This window comes from Fusarium coffeatum, assembly GCF_003316985.1.
Source record: "Fusarium coffeatum strain FIESC_28 chromosome Unknown BRIP53273_contig_137, whole genome shotgun sequence".
NCBI lineage: Eukaryota > Fungi > Ascomycota > Sordariomycetes > Hypocreales > Nectriaceae > Fusarium > Fusarium coffeatum.
Genome location: NW_022157930.1, coordinates 13,939 through 37,386, shown reverse-complemented (window position 1 = coordinate 37,386; position 23,448 = coordinate 13,939). Strand labels below are relative to the sequence as shown.

At 48.3% G+C, this 23,448-nt stretch overlaps 6 protein-coding genes across 6 annotated transcripts; 5 read left to right on the top strand and 1 right to left on the bottom strand.

Annotated features, from left to right (window-relative positions):
- Positions 1–3,829: 3,829 nt before the first annotated feature.
- On the top strand, positions 3,830–4,405 carry FIESC28_06380 (uncharacterized protein; the record flags this gene model as incomplete). Its single annotated transcript, XM_031160524.1, has 1 exon — positions 3,830–4,405. The coding sequence occupies one exon, from the start codon at positions 3,830–3,832 to the stop codon at positions 4,403–4,405; it is 576 nt and encodes a 191-aa protein (XP_031015385.1).
- Positions 4,406–6,732: 2,327 nt separating this feature from the next.
- On the top strand, positions 6,733–8,545 carry FIESC28_06379 (uncharacterized protein; the record flags this gene model as incomplete). The annotated part of the gene is made up of 3 exons (XM_031160523.1): positions 6,733–7,420; positions 7,481–8,439; positions 8,489–8,545. 3 exons carry the CDS (start codon positions 6,733–6,735, stop codon positions 8,543–8,545), a joined length of 1,704 nt encoding a protein of 567 aa, XP_031015384.1.
- A 1,401-nt stretch (positions 8,546–9,946) lies between these two features.
- FIESC28_06378 (uncharacterized protein) lies at positions 9,947–13,409 on the top strand (the record flags this gene model as incomplete). Its single annotated transcript, XM_031160522.1, has 3 exons — positions 9,947–10,705; positions 10,754–12,567; positions 12,668–13,409. 3 exons carry the CDS (start codon positions 9,947–9,949, stop codon positions 13,407–13,409), a joined length of 3,315 nt encoding a protein of 1,104 aa, XP_031015383.1.
- A 3,108-nt stretch (positions 13,410–16,517) lies between these two features.
- On the top strand, positions 16,518–18,060 carry FIESC28_06377 (uncharacterized protein; the record flags this gene model as incomplete). The annotated part of the gene is made up of 3 exons (XM_031160521.1): positions 16,518–16,578; positions 16,635–16,910; positions 17,027–18,060. 3 exons carry the CDS (start codon positions 16,518–16,520, stop codon positions 18,058–18,060), a joined length of 1,371 nt encoding a protein of 456 aa, XP_031015382.1.
- A 1,229-nt stretch (positions 18,061–19,289) lies between these two features.
- FIESC28_06376 (uncharacterized protein) lies at positions 19,290–20,538 on the top strand (the record flags this gene model as incomplete). Its single annotated transcript, XM_031160520.1, has 2 exons — positions 19,290–19,350; positions 19,397–20,538. 2 exons carry the CDS (start codon positions 19,290–19,292, stop codon positions 20,536–20,538), a joined length of 1,203 nt encoding a protein of 400 aa, XP_031015381.1.
- Positions 20,539–21,072: 534 nt separating this feature from the next.
- FIESC28_06375 (uncharacterized protein) lies at positions 21,073–23,448 on the bottom strand (the record flags this gene model as incomplete). The annotated part of the gene is made up of 6 exons (XM_031160519.1): positions 21,073–21,241; positions 21,296–21,380; positions 21,435–21,696; positions 21,752–23,138; positions 23,208–23,342; positions 23,396–23,448. 6 exons carry the CDS (start codon positions 23,446–23,448, stop codon positions 21,073–21,075), a joined length of 2,091 nt encoding a protein of 696 aa, XP_031015380.1.

Genomic DNA, 23,448 nt, shown 5'->3' with positions numbered 1-23,448 from the left:
TTCTTCACGGGCACTCTTGGCGTGCCTGGCGTGGTAGCTATAATATACGTAATTGGCCGTTTTGTTGAGGCCCACAGAGGACGTGTCCTGGCTTCTGGAAGGACTTGTGTCAGTTGATGACATGCTTGGGCCTTAACCCAAGTCATGTACACAGCATTAGGGTACGGTACCTAAGCGTCTGTCTACCTGAGGTATCATTCATCTTCGGCAGTGGATCTAACATCTACTGATTCGTGCTTGGCAGCAAACTGCGATATACCTCCGAGAAGTGAGAGAATAACTAACCTACGGATATATAGCACAGTATTAGTGTCTAGTGTCTACCTAACGATAACGTCTAACGGCGCTGCAGTGTGCATGTGCGTGCATACCTATCCTATCTTATCCTATACCTGGTCTGGCCCATCCCAGCGACGGGAGACGGGGAACTTGGGTCAACAAACTAACCTTACCTTTCCGGAAATCAACCTTGTATGCGGTGGGTTAGAACCTTGACCTTGGGAACAGGGGATGGGGATAGCCATAGCCATAGCCTCACCCTCAATGTTAGGTTGGCGTTGTGTGATTTCTTGAGAATTAGGCGATGCACAGTACCGGGACTCAAAGACTTGGAGCTGACATTGGATGGGACCAATTTAGTCTCCCCCCCCGCTGGCCCAATTGTGGGTTGACTGACAGTCGGCGATGTAACCTCATCTGGTAGCTCCGCAAGAACGTGCAACAACGCCTACCAGGTAGTGTACTAAAGTAAAACCAACACAAAATGACTGCGAACAATGATGACTCGGACTTTGCCAAAAGCCCGGTATGGAGATATTATGTCATCTTCCAACTCAACTATCCGTACCCATTAGATAATAATCGACTCACCGATCATGATGGGATGGGATAGGATGGGATGGGATTGATTGTCACTGACCTGAATCATGAAAGACCATTCTTTCTTTGGATACTAATCATGCATGCCCTGATTGCATCCATTGATGGTAGCCCACCTGGCAGCTTACATACTGCATGCAGTACCTACTAGGTACTGTACCTGTACCTGTACCAGTACAGCCAGGCCAGGCCAGGCCCAGGCTATTCTTTCCATCCTGTCCCGTCCCGTCCAGGCTTAGGTACCTAGTAATTCGACTTGGCACTCTTGGCCAAACACATCCCGAGCTCATCTGCTCATTTCCTACTCGCTGCGGAAGGTTCCGTGCGGCTAGCTCGGGTATAAACGAATCAATCGTGGCCGAGCCGTGCCAGCATCTTAAATCAACCAACAAAAGTCGCAGAAACTAACGTTAGCAGCTTATAATTAGCAGAGCTTCCATTCAACTGAACTGTAGTCTGTGCCTACCTACCTGTATACGAATAACTCATCGGAGAAAATCTCGGTAAGGCTGTCACGGCTTGCTGTCTTCAGTCAAGAATCCCGAGGGTACAAATGGCTACACTCGGTTGACTTCATCATCAAGCTCTGTGGCTTGCCCGTTTCTGTGATGGATAGTTTCAACTCTCCCTGCTGAAACTTTTATATTACACATTGAACGGCTTGGAGGAACTCACCGTGTCGGAACGCCCTCAAGAGTCAGAAGTACCAAACAAAGACAACAGACATATCATGAGACAGGGTACAAGACTTTTCGTCCGTGATCTACAATCTATGTAATGAGTCTCCACGTACGTGCAAAAGAAATACTGAAGATCTAGATAGCTCTTCCACGAATCATAGATTGGTAGTAGTGTAAGGGAATCAGAATACCCATACCAGCGCACCGGTACAGATACAATTTGTTGGTTCGGCAGTACCCGAGCAGTGTTTCAGAGCACAGCTACGGATAGTCGGAGGAAGATGCATCGACCTGCTGGTTTAGGGCAGAGTTCCTCAAGTCAACCTTACGTTGCTTAAAGCGTCGGAAATTTGATGCTTTGACTCTCGAATTTTACAGTTGACTATGTGAGTGTTCAAAAGGGGAAGGCCAATACGATTTATATCTTCACCCTGTTTTATGTTTTATGCGTTGTCTGAGCTTTTAACCCCCTGCATATCTCTGGACTTGACTCCATCGGCAAACTTCAAAAGCTCGAGTTGAGCCTGGTCGGGCTTGCTCTACCGCACCTCATTCTGTTAGGAATAGTCTAGTCGATATAGAGGCAGAGTGAAATTACCTTACAAATGTGACGGCAGCCCGGCCTGTGAAACTTTGGCTTTATTCAGTTAGTTAAAACGCCTGTGGCTTGACTACAATACAGTTTAGGAGGTGAGTAAATGTGGGTGTGGATAACCGGTAGTCTAACGTTCAAAACCCGTCATTGTTGAGAACAAGAAACATCATGCTAAATTCACTCGTCATCCGTTCCTTTGGCAATTAATTCCAATTTTGGAATCAAGCTTCTAACATATGTGTGTTGCATTTTAGTTGTTCGATCGCACGGAGCTTGATATTGCAGTAGTTGCTTTACAACCTTCAACGGACAGCTATAGCAACGTATCACACAGCCTAGACCATGATCTGATATCTTTTTTCCAGGGTCTTGGCGGCGGATCAGAACTTCACAAGGGCTTTGGCGAAGCTAGTTCCTACACAGTCTAGGTAGCGAGGCACATGCTGGATCTTTGCCGTGCCTCTTCCCTCGGATGCCGTGCAGGGCACCGGCTGCTTACCCGGCCGTCCCTCCATGCTTTTTCGTTGACGGCTCAGTCCTGCACAATTTACAGAGAACTCAACTATCACTGGCGGACTTTCAACTGTCATAATGACCAGGAGGAGAGTACCCGGGATCATGGTGACATGACTGGTCGCGACATGTGGTATCCAACTTTATGATTGACCATAACAACAGCCTGTCAATTCCACTTTGATTGTTGCATGTAGACAGGGCCGAGGTATAACTCACAAGTAAACAGTTATTGATTTGGGATGTCGAATTGACGCCGTTTTGATCTATTTACTCCCCTGGCAAGTCATTGCGATCTGCAGCCTGCAGCGGCATCCAAGCTTCCCATCATGCATGATCCGGAAATTATCACGGGTATTGTCATGTACTGAAAACCTCCACCATTATCCAGGACACTTTTCCTCTTCACAGTGCCTTCTTTAACATGTGATTAAAGAGATTGGTGGTGTCCGTCGATTATATTACTCGATAATTTCTTAATTTCAATAGCAGTACTGGGTGGGTGAGATTCTTATATCCGGAAGAGCAACACAACAGAACGTCATGTTACATACGGATCATTCCGTCTGCAGCTACCACGATCTGGTGCTATTCAAATAACAGTATATTCCTCTCCTTGAATGATGTCTCTATCATTAATGGCTGAGTAGATAGAAGATTCAAAAACGACACCTAGTCACAGGTTGATACAGCATCATAAACAGCCTTAACGCACTGTAGCTAGACAACTGTCTCTGTGTGGTGGGACAAACTACAAGGTCAACAGCTACCACTTGCTTTGGAGATATACTAGAGGTGGTCCAGATCTATCGACAAGCTGTTCCACGACCATTGTTAATCTTAATTCAAAACTCCCGTTGATGTTGGGTTGCCACTGGAATGATACTTACCCTATACTATGCCTTACATGATGTGATTCGTTAGAAAGTACCTTGAACTTCACAGCTACTAGACCACAAGATAAGTACTCTCTAACAGCACTCAATAACCAACCAGACTCCAGAAAAAAGTTAATTGCGGATCAACGCATCTTTGATTCTATCCCAAGAATTTCGCGATCACGACTCTATTACCCAACGATTGTGCGAGTCAGACTAGAACTTCCAAGACAACTTCCCAATAACAAAGTGACCGAACTCGAACGAGCCGTATCATACACAAGATGTCACAAGATCAAGCTCAAGCTCAAGCTCAAGCGCAACCGCCGCTGCCTCCCCGCAATGGCTTCATTCACAATTCTGCCATGGCTGGTGCCATCATTCTACCCCTTGCGATGCTTCTCCCACCACGAAAGATAGATTTAAGATTCTTCGTCCTCGCTGGCGCATGGTCGCTTGCTACAAACCAGCTCGCCTACGAGTACACAGGGTCATCGATCTACTCGCGCTTCGGCAATCGGGTGGGTTCCATGATGGGAACCGAGCTGCCCGAGGGTGCTCAGCGCACACAAAAACTACTACGAGAACATCGCGAGCGTGAAGCGGCGCTTAGGGCCAAGGAGGGACAGCTGGCCCAAGAAGAGAAGCCCGGTGTGGTGGCCAAGACGCTCAACGACGTATGGATGGGAGGCGAGGAGAAGGGTTGGAAAGAGAAGCGTGTTAAGGAGCATCAACAAAAAATCGAGGAGGGCAAGGGAATCGGCGATATTATCATGGACCAGGTTGCCGATGTCTGGTACGGCAATTGGGGAAAGGGTGCTAGGAAGCAGGACGACGAAAACTCGACCGAGAAGAAGTAATGACGACTACGATACCGAGCGGGCTCTTTAAGAATCCTAACCTGGCCGTCGACAACAGCCGACTTGTGCAAGACCAACTGTATTACTATTGACGAAAAAGATGGAGGATAGCTGAAGAGCAAAACTCTTGGAGCATCCAGCGAGGCGGACTTGATGAATATACCCCAAAGCAGGGACGATTCATTTTATGTACGAAATACCACATTGTATACTATGATTGTATCATCTACTCAAAATTTCGATGACCCGAAACAAGCCATATGCGGCGCTGACCGTCTATGTAGTCAGCGTCAACAGCACCATAGAGCCAGGAGTGGTAGAAGGACGCCAAGACGAATATGCTGCTGACATACCGGCCCTTACCAGGTCTTTGTCTACATCGGTTCAGATGTGCGCATGGCGTTTTGGTTTGCTATTGGCAATTCGACGGCGGGCTGCGTCAATAGACCGCAACAAAGAATCATGGGGAAGGCCGCATGAGGATTATGCTGGCGATGATTCTTGGAATGGAAAACAGCTGTCAGATTGAATAGCAAGCAAGTCTTCCTATGTGAGATGGGTGAGCAATTGCCTGACATGGCTTCCAAGAGGCGGCGCACTGAGCGTCTAAGGGCACTGGTCGAGCATACTCTTGTCCTTCCATCTCGGCATCTAACGAGACCAAAAGAGGTTGGACACGAAGCAAAGTGAGCATTAAAAAACCTGACCGTCAAGAACACCGGAGAACTAGAAATGGAATAATTTGGTCGTTTGATGCCAGTTTAGACGCAATTAAGCCACTTATTTCTATTACCCTCGTCTGGAGGAGAACTCTTCTAATCTGCAGTAGGTACGGTATCTAGGTAGACACTGAAGTTGTCTGGTAGGAGTTAAATCGGAAGCCGTACAGTAGGCGATAATGATGCAGTAAAACCCCAGGGCTGGGCTACATCGACGAGTTCCACTTCGAAAATGGAATACGGGGGAAGATTCGTCAGCTTCGGTAGTGGCTGTGGTTGGCTTATTTGCATCAGCCACGAGGACACATAATTCAACATGAAGCGGGGATGTGGGCTGCTTGATGATTGCCAGTCTGTAAATTGAAAAGTCGGGCTGTGATAGCAATGATTATCGTCGATAGATTTGGTGTGATCTGTGCAACATGAACGTTGAAGAATGGGTGTTTGCAATTGATGGATAGTGCAAAGAACTTAACTCAGTATCCAATGGAACCCGGACTAGAAGTCAGGCAAATGCAGCAGGACACTAACAGTCGCACAACGAGTTGCTTGAGATGTTAGCAAGCCAATATGCGGCATTTGCGTTAGTTAGATACTCCTTCATCCCATCTTGAAGATCCATGGATGTATCAAATAAGGCTCAGGGCTGCCAGAAAACAACCTAAGGCAATTGCCGTTCTAATTTAAGAACATGTGGCGCTTAAACCCAAAATGAGTGAGGCTCAACGGCTCTCAAGTGCCCAAGGTACCCTCCAAAAAGCCTTCAGACGACTCAAGTCCCAGTGATCGACCTTTCAGTTGCAGGGATATATGGCTCACAGCTGTCAGCACAGCCCCGGTACTGTACGTCACCGTCACTCACTATGAGTTGTTTCGTCATCTGTTGCATCCAGTCAGCACGAGAATTTCTGTTCACGTTTGCTGTAATGCAGCAGTGTATACTGTAGCGTACTGTAGCAGGGCTGTTACCTAGGACCAAGGCTGCCTCAATGATAAAGATACATACCTACTTCAGTACACCCAAGGAGCATCTTCCCTCTCTGCTCCTCCTACCTTACCTAGTACCTATTTTCACTCTTTGACATCTCTCGTTTTTTCTTTGGCGTTTGTTACGAAACGACCTATTATCAGCGAGACCAATTTAACGAGCCAAAGACCCGCTATTTTCCACGCGTAGCCTGTGCTTTAGCCCAATTAGAACTAACCTTCCACGCAATCCAGACCAGTCTTTTTACGTCCCTGGCGACCCTTGAAACAGCCCAGCCCAGTTGAGCTGAAGTTCAGGACGGGACCTGACTTGGGATTCTCAACTTACCGACCAGCCACTTTCGTATATTTTTTGGTTCAACATCTCCAAGCCTAGGAACGATAACACTTTTATCATCCACGGCCATACTCTCTCTTTGGAATAGCATAGCGGTGCTTTGGATATTCGTCACTTGCCTAGCTCTCAGATAAGCGAATTTGCATCTGCGACGCTGTCTCGCTGCTCTGAAACAGCTTGTTGCAATAGCATCCCTTTCTTTCGTTGCCGCTTGGCGGCTTACTCTTCCGTCCGCTACGTAACCTCTTCTCGTCGCCCGATAAACTCTCCTTTCTCTGTCAACCATGGCTTCACACGGTTACTACGGCGGCGACCAACAAGCCCCCTACGGCGCCGGTCAACACTCCTCGCCTTACTACCAAAACCACGATACTCCATCGCCGCAATCAACACCAGCACCACCCTACGAGCAAAACTCGTACAACCCGAACTACGCCCCCGACACCTCCATCTACCCTGCCGACTCTACAACACACATCGTTCCGACCAAGCAGACACCGTACTCGCCAAATGACATACAATATAACCCATCAAACGCTTATGGTAGTTCCTCTGGTCAGCACAACCAGCCTGGTCAAACTGGTCAGTCTCCTTTCGACACCGTCTTTGACGATCATGTATACCCAGCGAACCCGAACGCGGGCCCGACTCCCGGCTCCAGTACGGCTGACATTGGTCAACAAGGCTTCTATCAAGATACAAGCTATCATGGAGGAGCTTCAGGTGCAGCTGGACAGCCTTATGGCCAAGAGGATATTCCTCTTCAAGACCGGACCCCAAAGAATGATGATGTTGAGATGAACGATCACGTTTACGATGCCCCTGGACGACCTAAGAAGAAAGGCAAGAAGGGCAAGGTTCGTCTCGGTGAACTTGGCATGATAGGGTCTGATAAAAAGAGAATCCCTTGGGTTGTCTACATCTTTTCTGCTATTCAAATTGCCGTTTTCATCGCTGAAGTGGCCCGGATGGGTAAGTAAAGGAACAAGAAAAAAACGGCGTGAAAGAACGTCTGGGCTAACTTAAACCCAGGTGTACTTACTGGAACTCCTATTGCGATCAAGCCACAATTCAACGTCTTTATCGGTCCATCACCCGGGTTACTCATCAATATGGGTGCACGATACGCACCTTGCATGCGCAATGTCAAGGGTATCCAAAGTGTCGACGCAAGTAAAGATGGTGCTGTCATTCCCGGTCTTCTCTGCCCGAACGCTACTACGTCGACCAGCTTTTGCCCTCTTCACGTCGTATGTGGTTTCGGCGGCGACGTCCCGGATCCCAAGTTCAATGGCGATATCAATCAGAGTCCCGAGCCCAACCAGTGGTACCGATTTATTCTTTCGATCTTCATGCACGCTGGCCTCATCCATATCATTTTCAACCTTCTTTTACAGCTCACGATCGCGAAAGAGATGGAGATGGCCATTGGATCGATCCGATTCCTGCTAGTCTATATGAGTGCTGGAATTTTCGGTAACATCATGGGCGGAAACTACGCGCCACCTGGGCAGCCATCTGTTGGTGCTTCTGGCGCTCTCTTTGGTATCATTGCTCTGGTTCTCCTCGATCTTCTATACTCTTGGAAGGACAGACGCAACCCAGTCAAGGACCTGCTCTTCATCATTCTCGATATGGTGATTGCGTTTGTACTTGGACTTTTGCCTGGATTGGATAACTTTGTACACATCGGTGGTTTCTTGATGGGTCTCTCCCTTGGTGTCTGTGTTCTGCACTCCCCTAACTCGCTGAGACGACGGATGGGTGAGGGGCTCTCATATGCAGCCGTATCCCCCCAGACGGGTGAGACCCCCCCTCACTTTTTCAAGAACCCTGTCGGATTCTTTAAAGGACGAAAGCCACTCTGGTGGGCTTGGTGGCTCGTTCGAGCGGCCTTCCTTGTCATGATCATTGTTGTTTTCATCGTTCTCCTGAACAACTTTTACAAGTACCACGATACCTGTGAATGGTGCAAGTACTTGAACTGCCTTGTAAGTTTCCTCTCAGCCGCGAAGAATTATACCAACTAACTTACGACAGCCCATCAATGATTGGTGTGAATGGGGATCATTTGAGAACCTCAAACCCGCTGAGTAACGAAATGCTTCTCATGATTTCGAGGAGTTGTTACAACGGTCACATATTCGCCAGCATCCAATTTAACAATGCGTGGTTTAAGATAGCGACATGTACGTTAATTATGCAACTTGTACATTGCACAGCATCGGCGTCGTTGGGCAAACTCGATATTATTCTTTTGACTTGTTAGGGCTTCGATGGATGCTGGGCATTGTTCTATTTATAGTGTTAATTCATGAAGCAACGAGATCTTCGATATATATCTCACTTTGATAATTGTATCTAAATCGCTGATTCACATGGGGAGGCATGTGTTAAAAATTGACAACTATCTGCCCGCTCTGCTTTTAACTCGGGACACATCAGGCATTCCTCTGATACAACGAACACCCAGACAAGGATGTAAAACAAGGGTTAGTAATTCTATTACCTGAGGTTGCAGCTCTTGGCTGTGATCAGGCTCAACCAACATAGCAATCATGCGATACCCCGCATGTTGTGACTCGTGGAACGGTGAAATGGATGGTGTACATTGTTTGATGATTGATCACTTGGCTGTGGTATAAATGGCACTCCCTACCTCTTGTCTTCTCCCTAACACTTGTGACTGCGTGCAACCTCTCTTGTGAAGATCGAAGGTGGTCAAGTGCTTCTGCGAATACAATCTTTCCATTGCCTACTCTTTGGTGTAAGAGCAGCAATTCCCCAAGGTCAAGTAAGTCTTTTGAAGCTTTAGTTCACTTCATGAATTCATGATGAATCCTTTACAATGCATGGCTTAGCTGAACATCCCGAAAGGGACTACGGATGCTTTTAGAATGGATGTCTGAATATGTTGTCTTTTCTCAGTTGTATTCTGTTCTTTTGTAATAGTACACTCTTGCTGATGCGACAATTCCTAGGCGTAAACGGAAGACTAAGCTGTGATGGTGAGAAATTTGATGAATAGTTTGTTTTAGCCGGCACAAGTATCGAACTGAACTAGAAGTGTTCTAATTATTTTAGTAATTATACTCAATTTAATGAATCTCTGTATCGTGACTTGTATGTGGTGTTTCGAAATTGGTGCCTTGCTGGTAGCATCCAGTATCAGGCATGAAGAGGCGACGCCAAAGCACGTGATAAAGACTTCGGCGGCGTAAGTGGAGTCAGTCACGTCACGCTTCTCGAGTCGCGCTACGCGGTGGCTTTCAATTAAAGTCGTGTCGTCGATTTCAAACCCACCAGAAATCTCCCCTGTTAGAGTCTCCCCTCCAACCGTTTAGTGTCAACAATCACAATCTACCAGAGAACTCCTCAATCACTCTTCATCTTCATCTCTGTGGATGTGTGTATGATTTTTGATTGACTCCATTCCTTTTCTCTACTCTCTTTCCTGTTCTTCGTTCCACAGTATCGCATTCGCCACCGCCCGTCATCATGGCAAGCGCAGTCCTCTCTCAAAAGCGAGTTCTGGGCGAGAACAACGCTCGTCAGAACATCACATCCTCTCCTACTTCAGCGAAAAAACGCAAAGTTGATGCCATTCCTTCATCTCCCGCTACCGCAAGGGTTCCCGGTTCTCAGAATGACCACCGATCCAAGATGGCTGCCAGCCAGCCAAAGAGTGCTTTCGAATCAGAAGTTCTCGAAAAGCTCAGCCAAGATTTATCGGATAGGAAACGAAATAATACCGAGAAAGATCAAGCATGGGATCGACCACCTTTAGTTGACTTCGTACCCGAGCGTGACAGTCTTTGCTTCCAGTCTATCGAGGCAGAAGAGGGCACATTACATGGTGGAAGGGCTACTGTCAAACTGTTTGGTGTGAACGAGGCAGGAAACTCGGTCATGCTTCACGTCACTGACTTCAAGCACTATCTCTATGTCCCTGCCCCAGTCAACTTCCAGCCTCAGGATTGTGCAGCCTTCAAGGCCTACCTGGAGACACAGGTTGCCCAGCACCAACCTACCATTCACTCCGTTGCTTTCGCCATGAGAGAAAACATCTACGGATTCCAAGGAAACCAGTCCAAGCCTTACTTGAAGGTCACCGTCACTGACCCCAAGTTCATCAACAAAGTCCGCACCACTATTCAGAGCGGCAATGCCAACTGGAAAGGAATGTGGAGGAATGATGGCGAAGTTCAGACATTCGACAATCTCCAATATTTGCTGCGATTCATGGTTGACTGCAGGGTAAGGATCACCGTGTAGCTCTTTAGTTTGGTTTTTAACATTTGATAGGTTCGAGGCATGTCCTGGGTTGAAGCTCCAGCAAAGACTTACAAGCTCGTCAACGACCACATCCGCCAATCGAATTGTCAGATCGAAGCTGAAGTTAGCTATCTTGATCTCATCGCGCATGAGCCGGTCGGCGAATGGTCGAAAATGGCGCCATTACGTATTCTGTCCTTTGATATCGAATGTGCTGGTCGCAAGGGTATCTTTCCTGAGGCAAACCACGATCCTGTTATCCAGATCGCCAACATCGTCACTAAATATGGAGAGAAGAAACCCTTCGTCCGAAATGTTTTTTGTTTGCAGGAGACAGGCTCTATTGTAGCAACCCAGATTCTCGAGTACGAAAAGGAGGAGAAGATGCTTAGCGACTGGCAAAAATTCCTGATCAGAGCCGACCCCGATATCATCACTGGTTACAATATTTCCAACTTCGATTTTCCATACTTGCTCGACCGAGCAAAGCATCTTAAAGTACCCGGATTTGAGTACTGGACTCGAATCCCCAGCATGCAGTCTAAAGCCAAGGAGACCAACTTTTCCAGCAAGCAGATGGGTAACAGAGATACCAAAGCCACCAATACCAACGGTCGATTGCAATTGGATCTTCTTCAGCTGATTCAGCGCGACCACCACCTTCGAAGTTACACTCTGAACTCTGTTTGTGCCAATTTCTTGGGCGAGCAGAAGGAAGATGTGCACCACACCATGATCACCGAACTCTTCAACGGTACCCCTGAGTCTCGAAGACGTCTCGCTCTGTACTGTTTGAAAGATGCATACCTTCCGCAGAGACTGATGGACAAGCTGTCATGTTTGGAAAACTACACTGAGATGGCAAGAGTCACAGGTGTACCCTTTAATTTCTTGCTCTCCCGAGGTCAACAAATCAAGTTCATCAGCCAACTGTTCCGAAAAGCACTGGAGCAGAAGCTCGTTATCCCCAACCTCAAGTCAGAAGCTTCTGATGAACAGTACGAAGGTGCCACGGTCATTGAACCTACTCGAGGTTACTACGATGTTCCAATCGCCACGCTGGATTTCGCATCTCTGTATCCCAGTATTATGCAGGCACACAACCTTTGTTACACCACGCTAGTCAGCAAGAAGGCCATCGAAGCTTTCAATCTCCAAAAGGATGAGGACTACATCGTTACTCCAAATGGCGATACTTTTGTGACAACTAAGCAACGCAAGGGCTTACTGGCGCAGATTCTCGAGGAATTGCTAGCTGCACGTAAACAGGCCAAACGTGAACTGGCCGTTGAGACAGACCCTTTCAAGAAGGCTGTGCTGAATGGTCGACAACTGGCTTTGAAGGTCAGCGCAAACAGTGTTTACGGTCTGACAGGTGCAACGACAGGAAAGCTTCCTTGTCTTGAAATTGCCAGTAGTACAACGAGTTTTGGCCGAAAGATGATTGAAAAGACCAAAGAAGAAGTGGAAAAACGCTACAACATCGCCAACGGTTACTCACACGATGCTCAGGTCATCTACGGTGATACTGATTCAGTCATGATCAAGTTCGGCACCAAGGACCTCCAGGAAGCCATGAAGCTCGGTGAGGAAGCATCAAAGTTCGTGTCGGAAAAGTTCGTGAAGCCGATCAAGCTTGAATTCGAAAAAGTGTACTTCCCATACCTTCTCATCAACAAGAAGCGTTATGCGGGTCTCTACTGGACCAAGCCGGAGAAGTATGACAAGATGGACACCAAGGGTATCGAGACGGTACGACGTGACAACTGTCTTTTGGTGCAGACTGTGATCGAGAAAGTCCTACGAATGATCTTAATTGATCAAGATGTCCAAGGCGCACAAGAGTAAGTCCTCCCTTCAGTCACGCTTCGTCATGCATAAGGTTATCAACCCTTATCTGGTGGCGCAAGGCAAAAGCGGGATGCTAACGGTAGATTCAACTAGGTACGTCAAAGAGACGATTGCAGATCTGCTGCAAAATAAGGTCGACATGTCGAAATTGGTCATCACAAAAGCCCTTGCAAAGGATGATTATGCCGCAAAGCAAGCCCACGTCGAGCTGGCACAACGGATGAAGAAGCGAGATGCAGGCTCGGCCCCGGGACTCGGTGACCGAGTGGCCTACGTCATGGTCCGAGGCCCTGCCGGCGCCAAAAACTTCGAGAAGTCGGAGGACCCCATCTACGTGCTTGAGCACAACGTGCCGATAGATACGCGCTACTACCTGGATAACCAGCTAGCGAAGCCACTCGGCCGTATCTTTGAACCGATTCTCGGGGAGACCAAGGCGCGCTCTCTACTCACAGGCGACCACACGCGAGTCATCTCAGTAGCGGCTCCTACCGTTGGAGGTCTCATGAAATTCGCCAAGAAGACACAGACATGCATGGGTTGCAAGAAGCCTCTGACAGGAAAAGAGGAGTCTGAGGGAGCGGTATGCTCCAATTGCGCGCCTCGAGTGGGCGAGCTTTACAAGAAGACGCTTGATCGCGTGTCAGACCTCGAAGTACGCTTCGGGCGACTGTGGACCCAGTGTCAACGCTGCCAGGGTAGTATGCACTGCGAGGTTATCTGCAGTAGCAAAGATTGCCCCATTTTCTATATGCGCATGAAAGCTAAGAAAGATCTTGAGGATGCTGGTCGCGAGCTCACTCGGTTTGATGCTGACCAGGCGGCCATATGGTGAGGAAATCGACCAGGAGTTGAAGTTCCTATCTTCAAGCGTGGTTTGGCAAAGACTTGTATGTTCGGTAATGCAAGAGCTTCTCTTGGAAGAGTGGCCAGTAATAGGGTATATTGTATGGACAGTCGCAAGATATGGTTTGGTGCTGTATATCATTTTATGTACGTAAGGCGTTCCGGGGTTTGGAGCCAGGGCTCAACGTTGCTACAGATATTACCACATTTATGTCAGGCAGAATAGAGCATATGACATTGGATATCAATCTACAGTATTATGTGTATTTCTTTTTACCAGGAGACATAACCAAGTGATGTTTAGGAATATGGTATACCACTCACTATTAAGAATATTAAATCTCTTGTCAAAACAGTGAAGATGAGAATGGCATGATCACTCTCGATCTGTGCGTGTTTTGAGGGCTTTTATCCCTTGCTCTGCCCAAAGGACCCAGGACATTCTCCGCGGAAGGGAACTCTAGGCAAGACCGTGAATAGACCGACGACGGTGGACTAACTTAATGTCTGGTGTTGAAGTTTTCAAGAGAACGAGTAATTTACGGGATTGTGACAAATGAACGGAACAAGTCGGAATGGAGCAACTGTATTGTATGTTCGGTGGCCAAGGATAAGGATGATGGCATGAGGGGTGCAGATGGGGGTCAGAGTCATGATGGGGGGGATTCCATCGTAGGAGAAAGAATTCATTCATGATGAAGGTAGTCAAAGCCTAAACGGCGGTCTCGGAGGCATGACGGTAGGTGGCTCGGTGGTCTAATCCGGACGTTTTTGCTGTAAACGGTGGTGCTCGGAGAGGATCCGAAGTGCAGGAGACTGGGCGATTCGGGTGGACATGTAAGTCCGAACCAGTTTGTGAGATCAGATCCGTTAACGGCAGCACAAAAGATTGCAGGTAACCTCGGGCAAAATAGTAGCGAGGAGTGAAGCGGGAGACTAAGGGTTGCTAATCGGTCCGTGGAGACGTTGATGAGAGAATATTGGTCTCCCCAGATTCTACGGTCCTACCATGTCAATCTCCACCGGCAAAAGAGGCGATGTAAAGGCTCGGAAAGGATTTCGGCAACATCTCATGGCCTGGGGTTGGCTGTGTCATGGTTTGATGGTGTAGATCTTTTATTGTCAAGGGAACTATCAAAGAAGGTCATTGGCTGGAGGGTGAATTGATGTCAATTCATTCTTCAAACAAGATGACAAGGCGGCCAATGAGAATGGCCTGATAGTATCTGGACTTCAGGGTCTGGGGGGAGTGTCGATATTTGGCTGTAGGATATATCCATTACCCATTTTACCAGCGTCTAAACCACTGCAGGTTTCCATTGCATGGTCGGAGGAAAAGGCCGGGGACAGTACAGTAATTCAGGGACTAGGGTAGCATGTGCATTGTAGATGCAGCGGTATTCCCGCATCAGCAAGTCGATTCTGATTCGACAGAAAGCAAGATTGATTTCCTTTCCGGGATATTGTAATAGCTGTTTGGGTTCAGAATTGGTAATGGATTTTATGATTTGATGCGCTTCGTCGGACTAAGATCCCGGGAGCTTGGCTGTCGATGCATTCGACACGCGACAGGCAATTTGATGCTTAGATTTAGGTTGGTCATAGTGAAGAAAGATAGAGTGTGGCGGCTAAAGACACAATTACAATTATTCGAGATTTGCATAGGTAGCGATCAACGTGGGATACAGTACAGTACAGCAAGAGACCTTTGGTGATAATCATGACAAGTGTGGGGTGAGTTGTTACTCTTTACTGGAGCTGAGAGCTCTTGGTTGGAGAGAGTGAGACAATATTGAGAATGTACTGTATCGAGTCAGCTCAAATTGCCGCTGAGCTGAAAATTGATGAATGATGATGATGATTACATCGAAACCAAGATAAGACGCGTACAGTACCTGAGTACCTAGTATAATGTATGGCCAGTCAGGAAATATAGAGTAGAGTAAAGTAAAACCCCCACCACACGGGAAAAAGTGGCGAGCGTGGAGGTTGGGTATGAGACAGAGCGAATGGAAAAGATCTGATAATAAAGGCGGAATAATGAGGGTTGGCTAATAAGAACCGTATCATGATGAATGAATGGTTCAAGATTGATCTTTACTAGACATGGGATGGTACGACAATTGCTGCCGTGCCATGCCGTGCCATGCTGTGCTGTGCTTTGCAGTACCAAGACGGTAGCCAGGACCTACATTGCCGATGGGAGTACAATTGGTAAGAGCGAATATCGGAGCATGAAGATCCAATGGATGGATGCCCAAGAGAGTGGTAGATTAGCTGCAAGAGATCCATTGAGTGGGTGGTGGGTACGGAGACGGCAGATGAGAGGACCCTCGGGTGTATTATTAGTGGCCTTCACATGCTACTGTACCTACAGAGTGTTAACGTTGGTATGACGATGAAGCATTACAGCAACATATTTGACTACCCGTATTCTCAAATGACAATTCTTCCACTACAGATGATACCTAACTAGGTGTTGTTCATCGCAAACAGAAGATACAATACTGAATCAAACATCAATATCCATTATAGAACCCCCAGGGTGTAACAATGCCCCTGGTCTACTCTAGTACAGTATGTGGGGTGTGGATACTGGGGTTTATCGGGAACGACCAAAAGATTAGACTAGGGTGTGTCTTGTCACTCGATTAGATGGGATAATAGTAACTAATGCGGGTGCGTATCGAGTGAGTTCTTTATTGACCTACGGACCTTCTTTTTTATCTCTGAACACGGTAGTGGAAGGTACTTGGATCTCCTGCCATTTTACCTCCCAACATCATGTAACTCGTTCCTTCCGCTCCTATCAATTGCCATTACCATTACCATTCCCATCGGTATGGATATCGGATGCAGACGTGGATGCCATGACGGAAAGAGCAACGGGTCGTCGCCATGACATGGACTAGACATTGATATCCCCTTCCTTCCTTCCACGCCTCAACAACCATATAAACCTCGAGTCCCGTCACCTTCCACTCGACTTCTCTCCTTCTTTATCTCACTCTTGAACAATCCATCAAGTATATCGAATTCATCAACAAACGCCCTTTAACAAGGCATCAACCAAAACCTCCTTCGATATACAACCCAAATGCAGCTGAACACCATGTCTCACCTCCCTCACGAGCCCGAGTTCGAGCAGGCTTACAGCGGTAAGCAATGTCCATTCACAACACCCAGCAACTCCCATTCTAACTTAGATTGATAGAGCTCGCCTCTGCCCTCGAGAACAGCTCTCTCTTCAACGAGCACCCCGAATACCGCACTGCCCTTGCTGTTGCTGCCATTCCTGAGCGTGTTATTCAGTTCCGTGTCGTCTGGGAAGACGACAAGGGCAACCTTCAGGTCAACCGCGGTTACCGAGTCCAGTTCAACTCTGCTCTTGGCCCCTACAAGGGTGGCCTCCGACTTCACCCCAGCGTCAACCTGTCCATTCTCAAGTTCCTTGGCTTCGAGCAGATCTTCAAGAATGCCCTGACTGGCCGTAAGTATCCTCATCGTCGCACTACTCTAGACCCTTGACTGTCCCTGCATATTGCGGGGTGACGGGAGTGGCCCAGAGAATGATAATAGAAACAGACTTGCTAACAAGCTTTCTAGTCAGCATGGGTGGTGGCAAGGGTGGCGCCGACTTCGACCCCAAGGGCAAGTCCGATGCTGAGATCCGACGATTCTGCCAGTCTTTCATGACTGAGCTGTCCAAGCACATTGGTGGCGAGACTGATGTTCCCGCTGGTGATATCGGTGTCGGTGGCCGAGAGATCGGTTACCTCTTCGGTGCTTACCGCAAGCTCCGCAACCGCTGGGAGGGTGTCCTTACTGGTAAGGGTCTCTCTTGGGGTGGTAGCTTGATCCGTCCTGAGGCTACTGGTTATGGTCTTGTCTACTACGTCGAGTACATGCTTAAGCACGCCAACCGCGGCACCTTCGAGGGCAAGCGCGTTGCCCTGTCTGGCTCTGGCAACGTCGCCCAGTACGCCGCTCTCAAGATCATCGAGCTTGGCGGTTCCGTCGTCTCTCTTTCCGACTCCAAGGGTGCTCTCGTCGCCAAGGAAGATTCCTCCTTCACTCCTGAGCAGATCCACAACATCGCTGCTCTCAAGATTAAGCACCAGTCCCTGACTGCTTTCGAGCACGAGGACAAGTTCACATGGATTGAGGGTGCCCGCCCCTGGGTCCACGTTGGCAAGGTCGACATTGCTCTGCCCAGCGCTACCCAGAACGAGGTCAGCAAGGAGGAGGCTCAGGCTCTCCTCGATGCTGGTGCTTTCATCGTCGCTGAGGGTTCCAACATGGGCTGCACTGCTGATGCTATTGATGTTTTCGAGGCCCACCGTAAGGAGAAGGGTGTCCAGGCTCTCTGGTACGCTCCTGGCAAGGCTTCCAACTGTGGTGGTGTTGCTGTCTCCGGTCTTGAGATGGCCCAGAACAGTCAGCGTATCCAGTGGTCCGAGAAGGAGGTTGATGACCGCCTCAAGGCCATCATGAAGGATGCCTTTGTTGCTGGTCTTGAGACCGCTCAGAAGTACGTCGAGGCCAAGGAAGGTGAACTCCCCAGCTTGGTCGCCGGTAGCAACATTGCTGGCTTCATCAAGGTTGCCCAGGCCATGCACGACCAGGGTGACTGGTTCTAAGATGGATAGTCAAGAAAAGTGTGGGACGAGAGCAACCTAAGACCAAAGTGAAAGACCATTATACCCGAGCTGGGCTCACATTAAGGTTGTTTGGTCCTCTCAGGAGAACTCTCATACAAAGTCCCTGCTTGTTTCTGCATGGAACGGCGTTTTCTTTGGCACTATCTGGGTATGCATTCAGTTGGGCGTTTGGGGTTCGAAATACTTCTAGATAGACTTGGTTTCTTATTTTATGGCTTTGTTCTTGGCCCGATAGTACGAAGAATGAAAGATTACATTTTGGTTTCAAAGACACTGCCACCGTGAGATTACTGCAAGACACGATTTGGTTCATATCTGCTTACTGCGACGCGAACACTCCTTTGCTGTCACCAACGCTTAGGTCAAACCGCTTATTTCTCTTACATTGTTTGTCATGATGGGCATCTTGAGAAATAGTTCGATAGCTTCGTTCAAGAGCCATTCACCACGAATTCGTATGTGGCGATAAGGACAGAATCTCATCAACTTATGTGAATTTCAGTCATGTTTGATACAACTGAAGATAGAGGTGTGTCCTTGTAGTGAAGAAGACTCAGCATCTACCCAGTGATCAGTTGATTGCTCATAGGGAACCAATGATGGAGATGTGTAGTTCATACAGAGCATCGCAGCTTATTATAGGTAGTTGGCAGCCACAGAAAGAAGGATGCGGATCTCTTGTATGCGCGCATAAGGCACTGCCCGGCTTATAGCCAAGAAGCACAAGCCGTAGTCTGACCCCAGAACCATGACAGAGTCGTCATATTCCAGATAGCCGGATCTCTAACCCACCTATCCACACGTGTAGTCACTCAAAATAGAAGCATTACTAGGTCTACTCCTTACCATGACAACCAATGACTCCTTGTGTCACCTACCCCTATTGGACGGACGCCCTTCCTGCTACTGTACAGTACAGTCACTGCTGTTCTCTGATGGTGTAAGCTGAATTGACCTGATAGCCGCGACGACCCCACTTTACCGCGCCATGGGTCAGGAACCAGGGGTCGAGGCCGGGTGCCCGGGATAATCGGGGCCGGAGGTGGAACCTCGGTTCGTGACATCGCGGGGTAGCTACTGACTTATCCCAGATCAATGTTATACCTGACATGAACCAGATTTCTTGACATTCTTATTGAGACATAATACTTCTTACTTCTTTACTGTATAATATAATAGAAAGCTACTTCGTGATACCACCACCCAGCATGATAGGCCCTCCCCCTTTAACCGGCATTAGAGTGTTGGAATTCGCTGGTCTTGCTCCTGGTGGGTTTCCTTACACAATCAATATATCTTACTAACATAACTTCAGGTCCATATGCTGGTATGCTTCTTGCAGATGCTGGTGCCTCAGTTCTTCGCATTGACCGTGCATCGCCTGGTACGTCTGCACCAACAGAGGATATGCTGGCTCGGCACAAAGCATCCATAACAGTAGATCTAAAGTCAGAGCTCGGTGTAGCTCTTATAAAACGCCTGGTCACACATGTGGATGTTCTTATAGACCCGTTCCGTCCTGGAGTTCTTGAAAAACTAGGGCTAGGCCCAGACGTGCTGTGCGATCTGAACAAGAGACTCATTTACGGCAGGATGACTGGTTTCCGTCGCGACGGAAAGTATGCATTCATGGCAGGACATGATATCAACTATCTTTCTGTCTCTGGAGCTCTTGGGATGCTTGGAAGGGAGGGCGAGAAACCACATCCTCCAATGAATATTCTTGCTGACTTTGCTGGTGGAGGTGCTATACTATTCCAAGGAATTCTGATGGCTGTCATATCTAGACAGTCATCTGGACATGGGCAAGTTGTTGAGGCCAACATGGTCGACGGAAGCTCGCATTTAACAACCTTTCCGCGTATGGGGCTCAAGACACCAGTGGGCAACAAAGACAGGGGAACGAATCTCTTGGATGGAGGAGCTCCCTTTTACGACACCTATGAAACATCAGATGCAAAGTACATGGCCGTTGGCGCTCTTGAACCGCAATTCTTCTCAGCCCTCTTACAAGGCCTGGGATTCGCGAAACAAGGCTGGGAAGAGAATCAGCAGGATAGAACACGATGGCCTGAACTGCGGAAATTGATGACCGAAACGTTTCGCAGAAAAACTCGCAGTGAATGGGAGGCGATCTTTGACGGCACAGATGCATGCTGCACTCCTGTACTGGAATATCCTGAACTCGAGACGAACTCTGATCGGGAGGGTGATCAGCGGCCGGCCGTTACGTTGCGGGAAACGCCATGTTTAGCGGTGAAGGAGAGTGTAGGGTCCTTCGATCCGGTTCGATTTGGACAAGGTCCCGGTGTGCCTGGAGATGGATACAAAGCGAACTTGCTGAGACCAGGAGCAGGGGGAGAGGAAGTGCTAAAGCAATGGATGGGGTGGGAGAATGGAAAAGAGTATACACTGTATCAAGGCGGTTTTGTACTGAAGGAGATGTCCAAGTTGTGATTTGAGTTGAGTTGGATGGGCACGGAGGAACCATTTCGCAATTAGCCATGTTTTGATATAGACACTATCATGCACAAGATATGAAGTGTAATAGGGGACTGATTATATATTCTACCTACAAGCCCGCTTTCGCACATTCTTCTGAGCACTTTGATGTGCAAGCAAAAGCAAACACAACAGCGGGAATGGAGCCAGGAAAAGCCCAGCTGTCCGGCCAACACAAATCCTCCATATACTCCCGCTTCCTTGACATCCGAGAAGACAGAACCGCGCCCCATACCCTCTCGTCATATGCATGTACCGAATAATGCATCTCCAATGCAAGTCATTAAGCAGTCTACTCTAGGCCTCCTTCTCAAAAGTAGTGGTATCGAAAGAAATGGGTGATGCTGGGGACGGCGTGACATGGGGGTCAAGAGACAACTGCTATGCGGTGGTCTCCTTGGGCGTTTGGTTCGCGGAGAAAAGAGGCTGAAGATAGGCCCAGCCCGACTTTGAAGGTGTGATGATAAAAAGCTTCGGTCATGAACGACCTCACTGCACTTGGCTGACAATCTCACTAGCTTTCGAGAGAGACTCAACCATCTGCTGACACTCCTTTCTCCGACGGATGGTGAAATCACTCTCCTTCAGGAGATCGTCTAATGTATCAGTTCTGTACATGTTCTCCAACAGCTCTCGCTGCATCTCGTCCTTGGTAAACCTAAACTTGTTGTCAGATCGCATGACAGAAACGAGTGTGTCACAAAACACTTACTGTACAAGGTTCAGCATGACAGCCTTGGGGACCATATCAATCATGGTACGCTTAACAATGTTGTAGTAGGAAGAGATGAGTAGCTCTGTAGATCGGTCAGTGACTTGGTACCGAAGAAGATAGTCTCGAATTTACGTACTAATAACTTCAACCTCAATGTTCTCGCGCTCTGACAAAGTACCAGAGGCCTTCAGGGTTGGAGGAGGGGCTTCCATGGCAGCGGCCTTTTTCTTGTTCTTGGCTGCGAAGAAGCTACCAAAGAAACCTGAGTTGCCAGCACTCTCTGCGTCTGGAACAGTCGGGCTTGCAGCTCGGGGGGTCGAGGCAAGTGGCTTGCCACTCTTGGGATCAACCTGAACAGGCTTGCTAGGGTTGTACCGCTCGTTCACCATTGCCATCGCCTGAACCAGGGTTAGTGTTTCTCAAATAAACAAGCTGAGTGAGACTTTGACTTACTCGGTGACCATTCAAGAAATCAGGATGGCCCGTGTTGACATAACACGATTCCATAGCCACCAAATCTCTAACAAGCTTGTTGGTAGGCTCCATAGCTTTCTTGAAGAAGGCAATGACCACACCGTGCATCTTCTCCTTCAATGAGGGGTATCGTCGGTAAAGCTGCTTACCGAGCAGTTGTGAGAGTATTCGCACCAGCTCATCGTAGACAAGAGAAACACATTTCAAGCTGGGATCTTCCAAGCGCTTGATCTGCTGCTTCACGATCAGCTCAAAGGCAGTGGTGCCCACAAAGAGAGCCGGAGAAGAACCAGAAGAGTTGTAAAGAATTGTACGGATGTCGACATCCTTCACAACGTCGAAGGGATCAATTGCCTTGACACCATTGGAGTAAAGCTCATGGAAAACAAAGCTAATACGGGCACCGCCGGAAAGTTCAGTGCTTGACAGCTCGGTGTTGTTACCGTCCAAAACTGTTCGCCACTCATTGGTGAACTCAGTAATTATGTTGAGAACAATATTAGCGCTGTTGCCAAGCATAGAGGGACCCAGGCTTTCGAGTTCAGCGGAGTACTTTTGAAGAGAGCTGCTGATGCGGGCCTTGATATCCGGCAAGGTCTGCTTGATGTGCATCATAAGAATGAGGTTGAGCTTTCGGGCAAGATAGGGAGTTCCGCAGTATGAGCTCTTGTTACGGTAAGCCTTGTGGTTCTCGAAAAAGTTCTTCTCAGCCTCGAGCGCCTGGTTGATGGCTTTTCGGTTGTCAATATCTCGCTGACCTCGGTTGACAACGGGGACGTAGCCTAATCGAAGGGGGATGACTCGGTTTGACAAGATATCGATAACGTCGGTTCCCTCGTCCATCAGATCGACCTTGGTCAGGACACCGATGGTCCTTTGACCCTCGGGGTCAACCTCGCGCGCCAGCTTGAGACCGTCCGAGTTGGCCAAATCCTGATTGGCAGCAGTGACCGCAAGAATAATAGCGTTCGACTTGCCAATGTGCTTGAGAACCATCTCTCGAATCTGTCGCTCAATATCGCGGGGCTGGTCTCCGACGGGGACCTTGGTGAGACCAGGTAAATCGACCAGGGTCAGGGTGAGGACATTGGGGGAGTAGATACGAAGGTTGATTGGAGCTGGTGAGATGCCAGCATTTCGTCCAACCTTGGCTTCTGTTTCTCGCGAAATTTCGTCTCGGATCTTGGAGAAATCGTAGAACTTCTGCCCAGGGGCGTGCAAGAACTCTCCCCACTCATCGGCGTTGGCCTGCTTGTCGTTACTGGTATCAACTTCCTCTTCCTTGACACCATTGCTTTCCGCGGGACGGTTGATGAGCTGAAGGACGAGGGGACGTCGAGTTACGATACCGGAGCCTCGGGGCAAGCTGAGATGATCAGTCAGTTCCATATCCATACAGACGCAACGCAGAACAGGCGGTATGCGGCAGACTTACAAGTCTCGGCCAACGATATTCTCCAAAACTGAACTCTTTCCGCTGGACTGACTTCCTACGACGGCGATTTGAGGCAAGTCGATAGGATTGTTAACACCAACAGTGGCGAAAACATCCTGAAGTTTGTTGACGAGTCTATCGTCGGGAGTTAGAGGTAGGACATGGTAGCAGTTACAGCAGGAACTAACGTGATCAGGGCAGGATCCGAGATTCCACCCTGTGCAGCAAGGGAGTTGCTCAT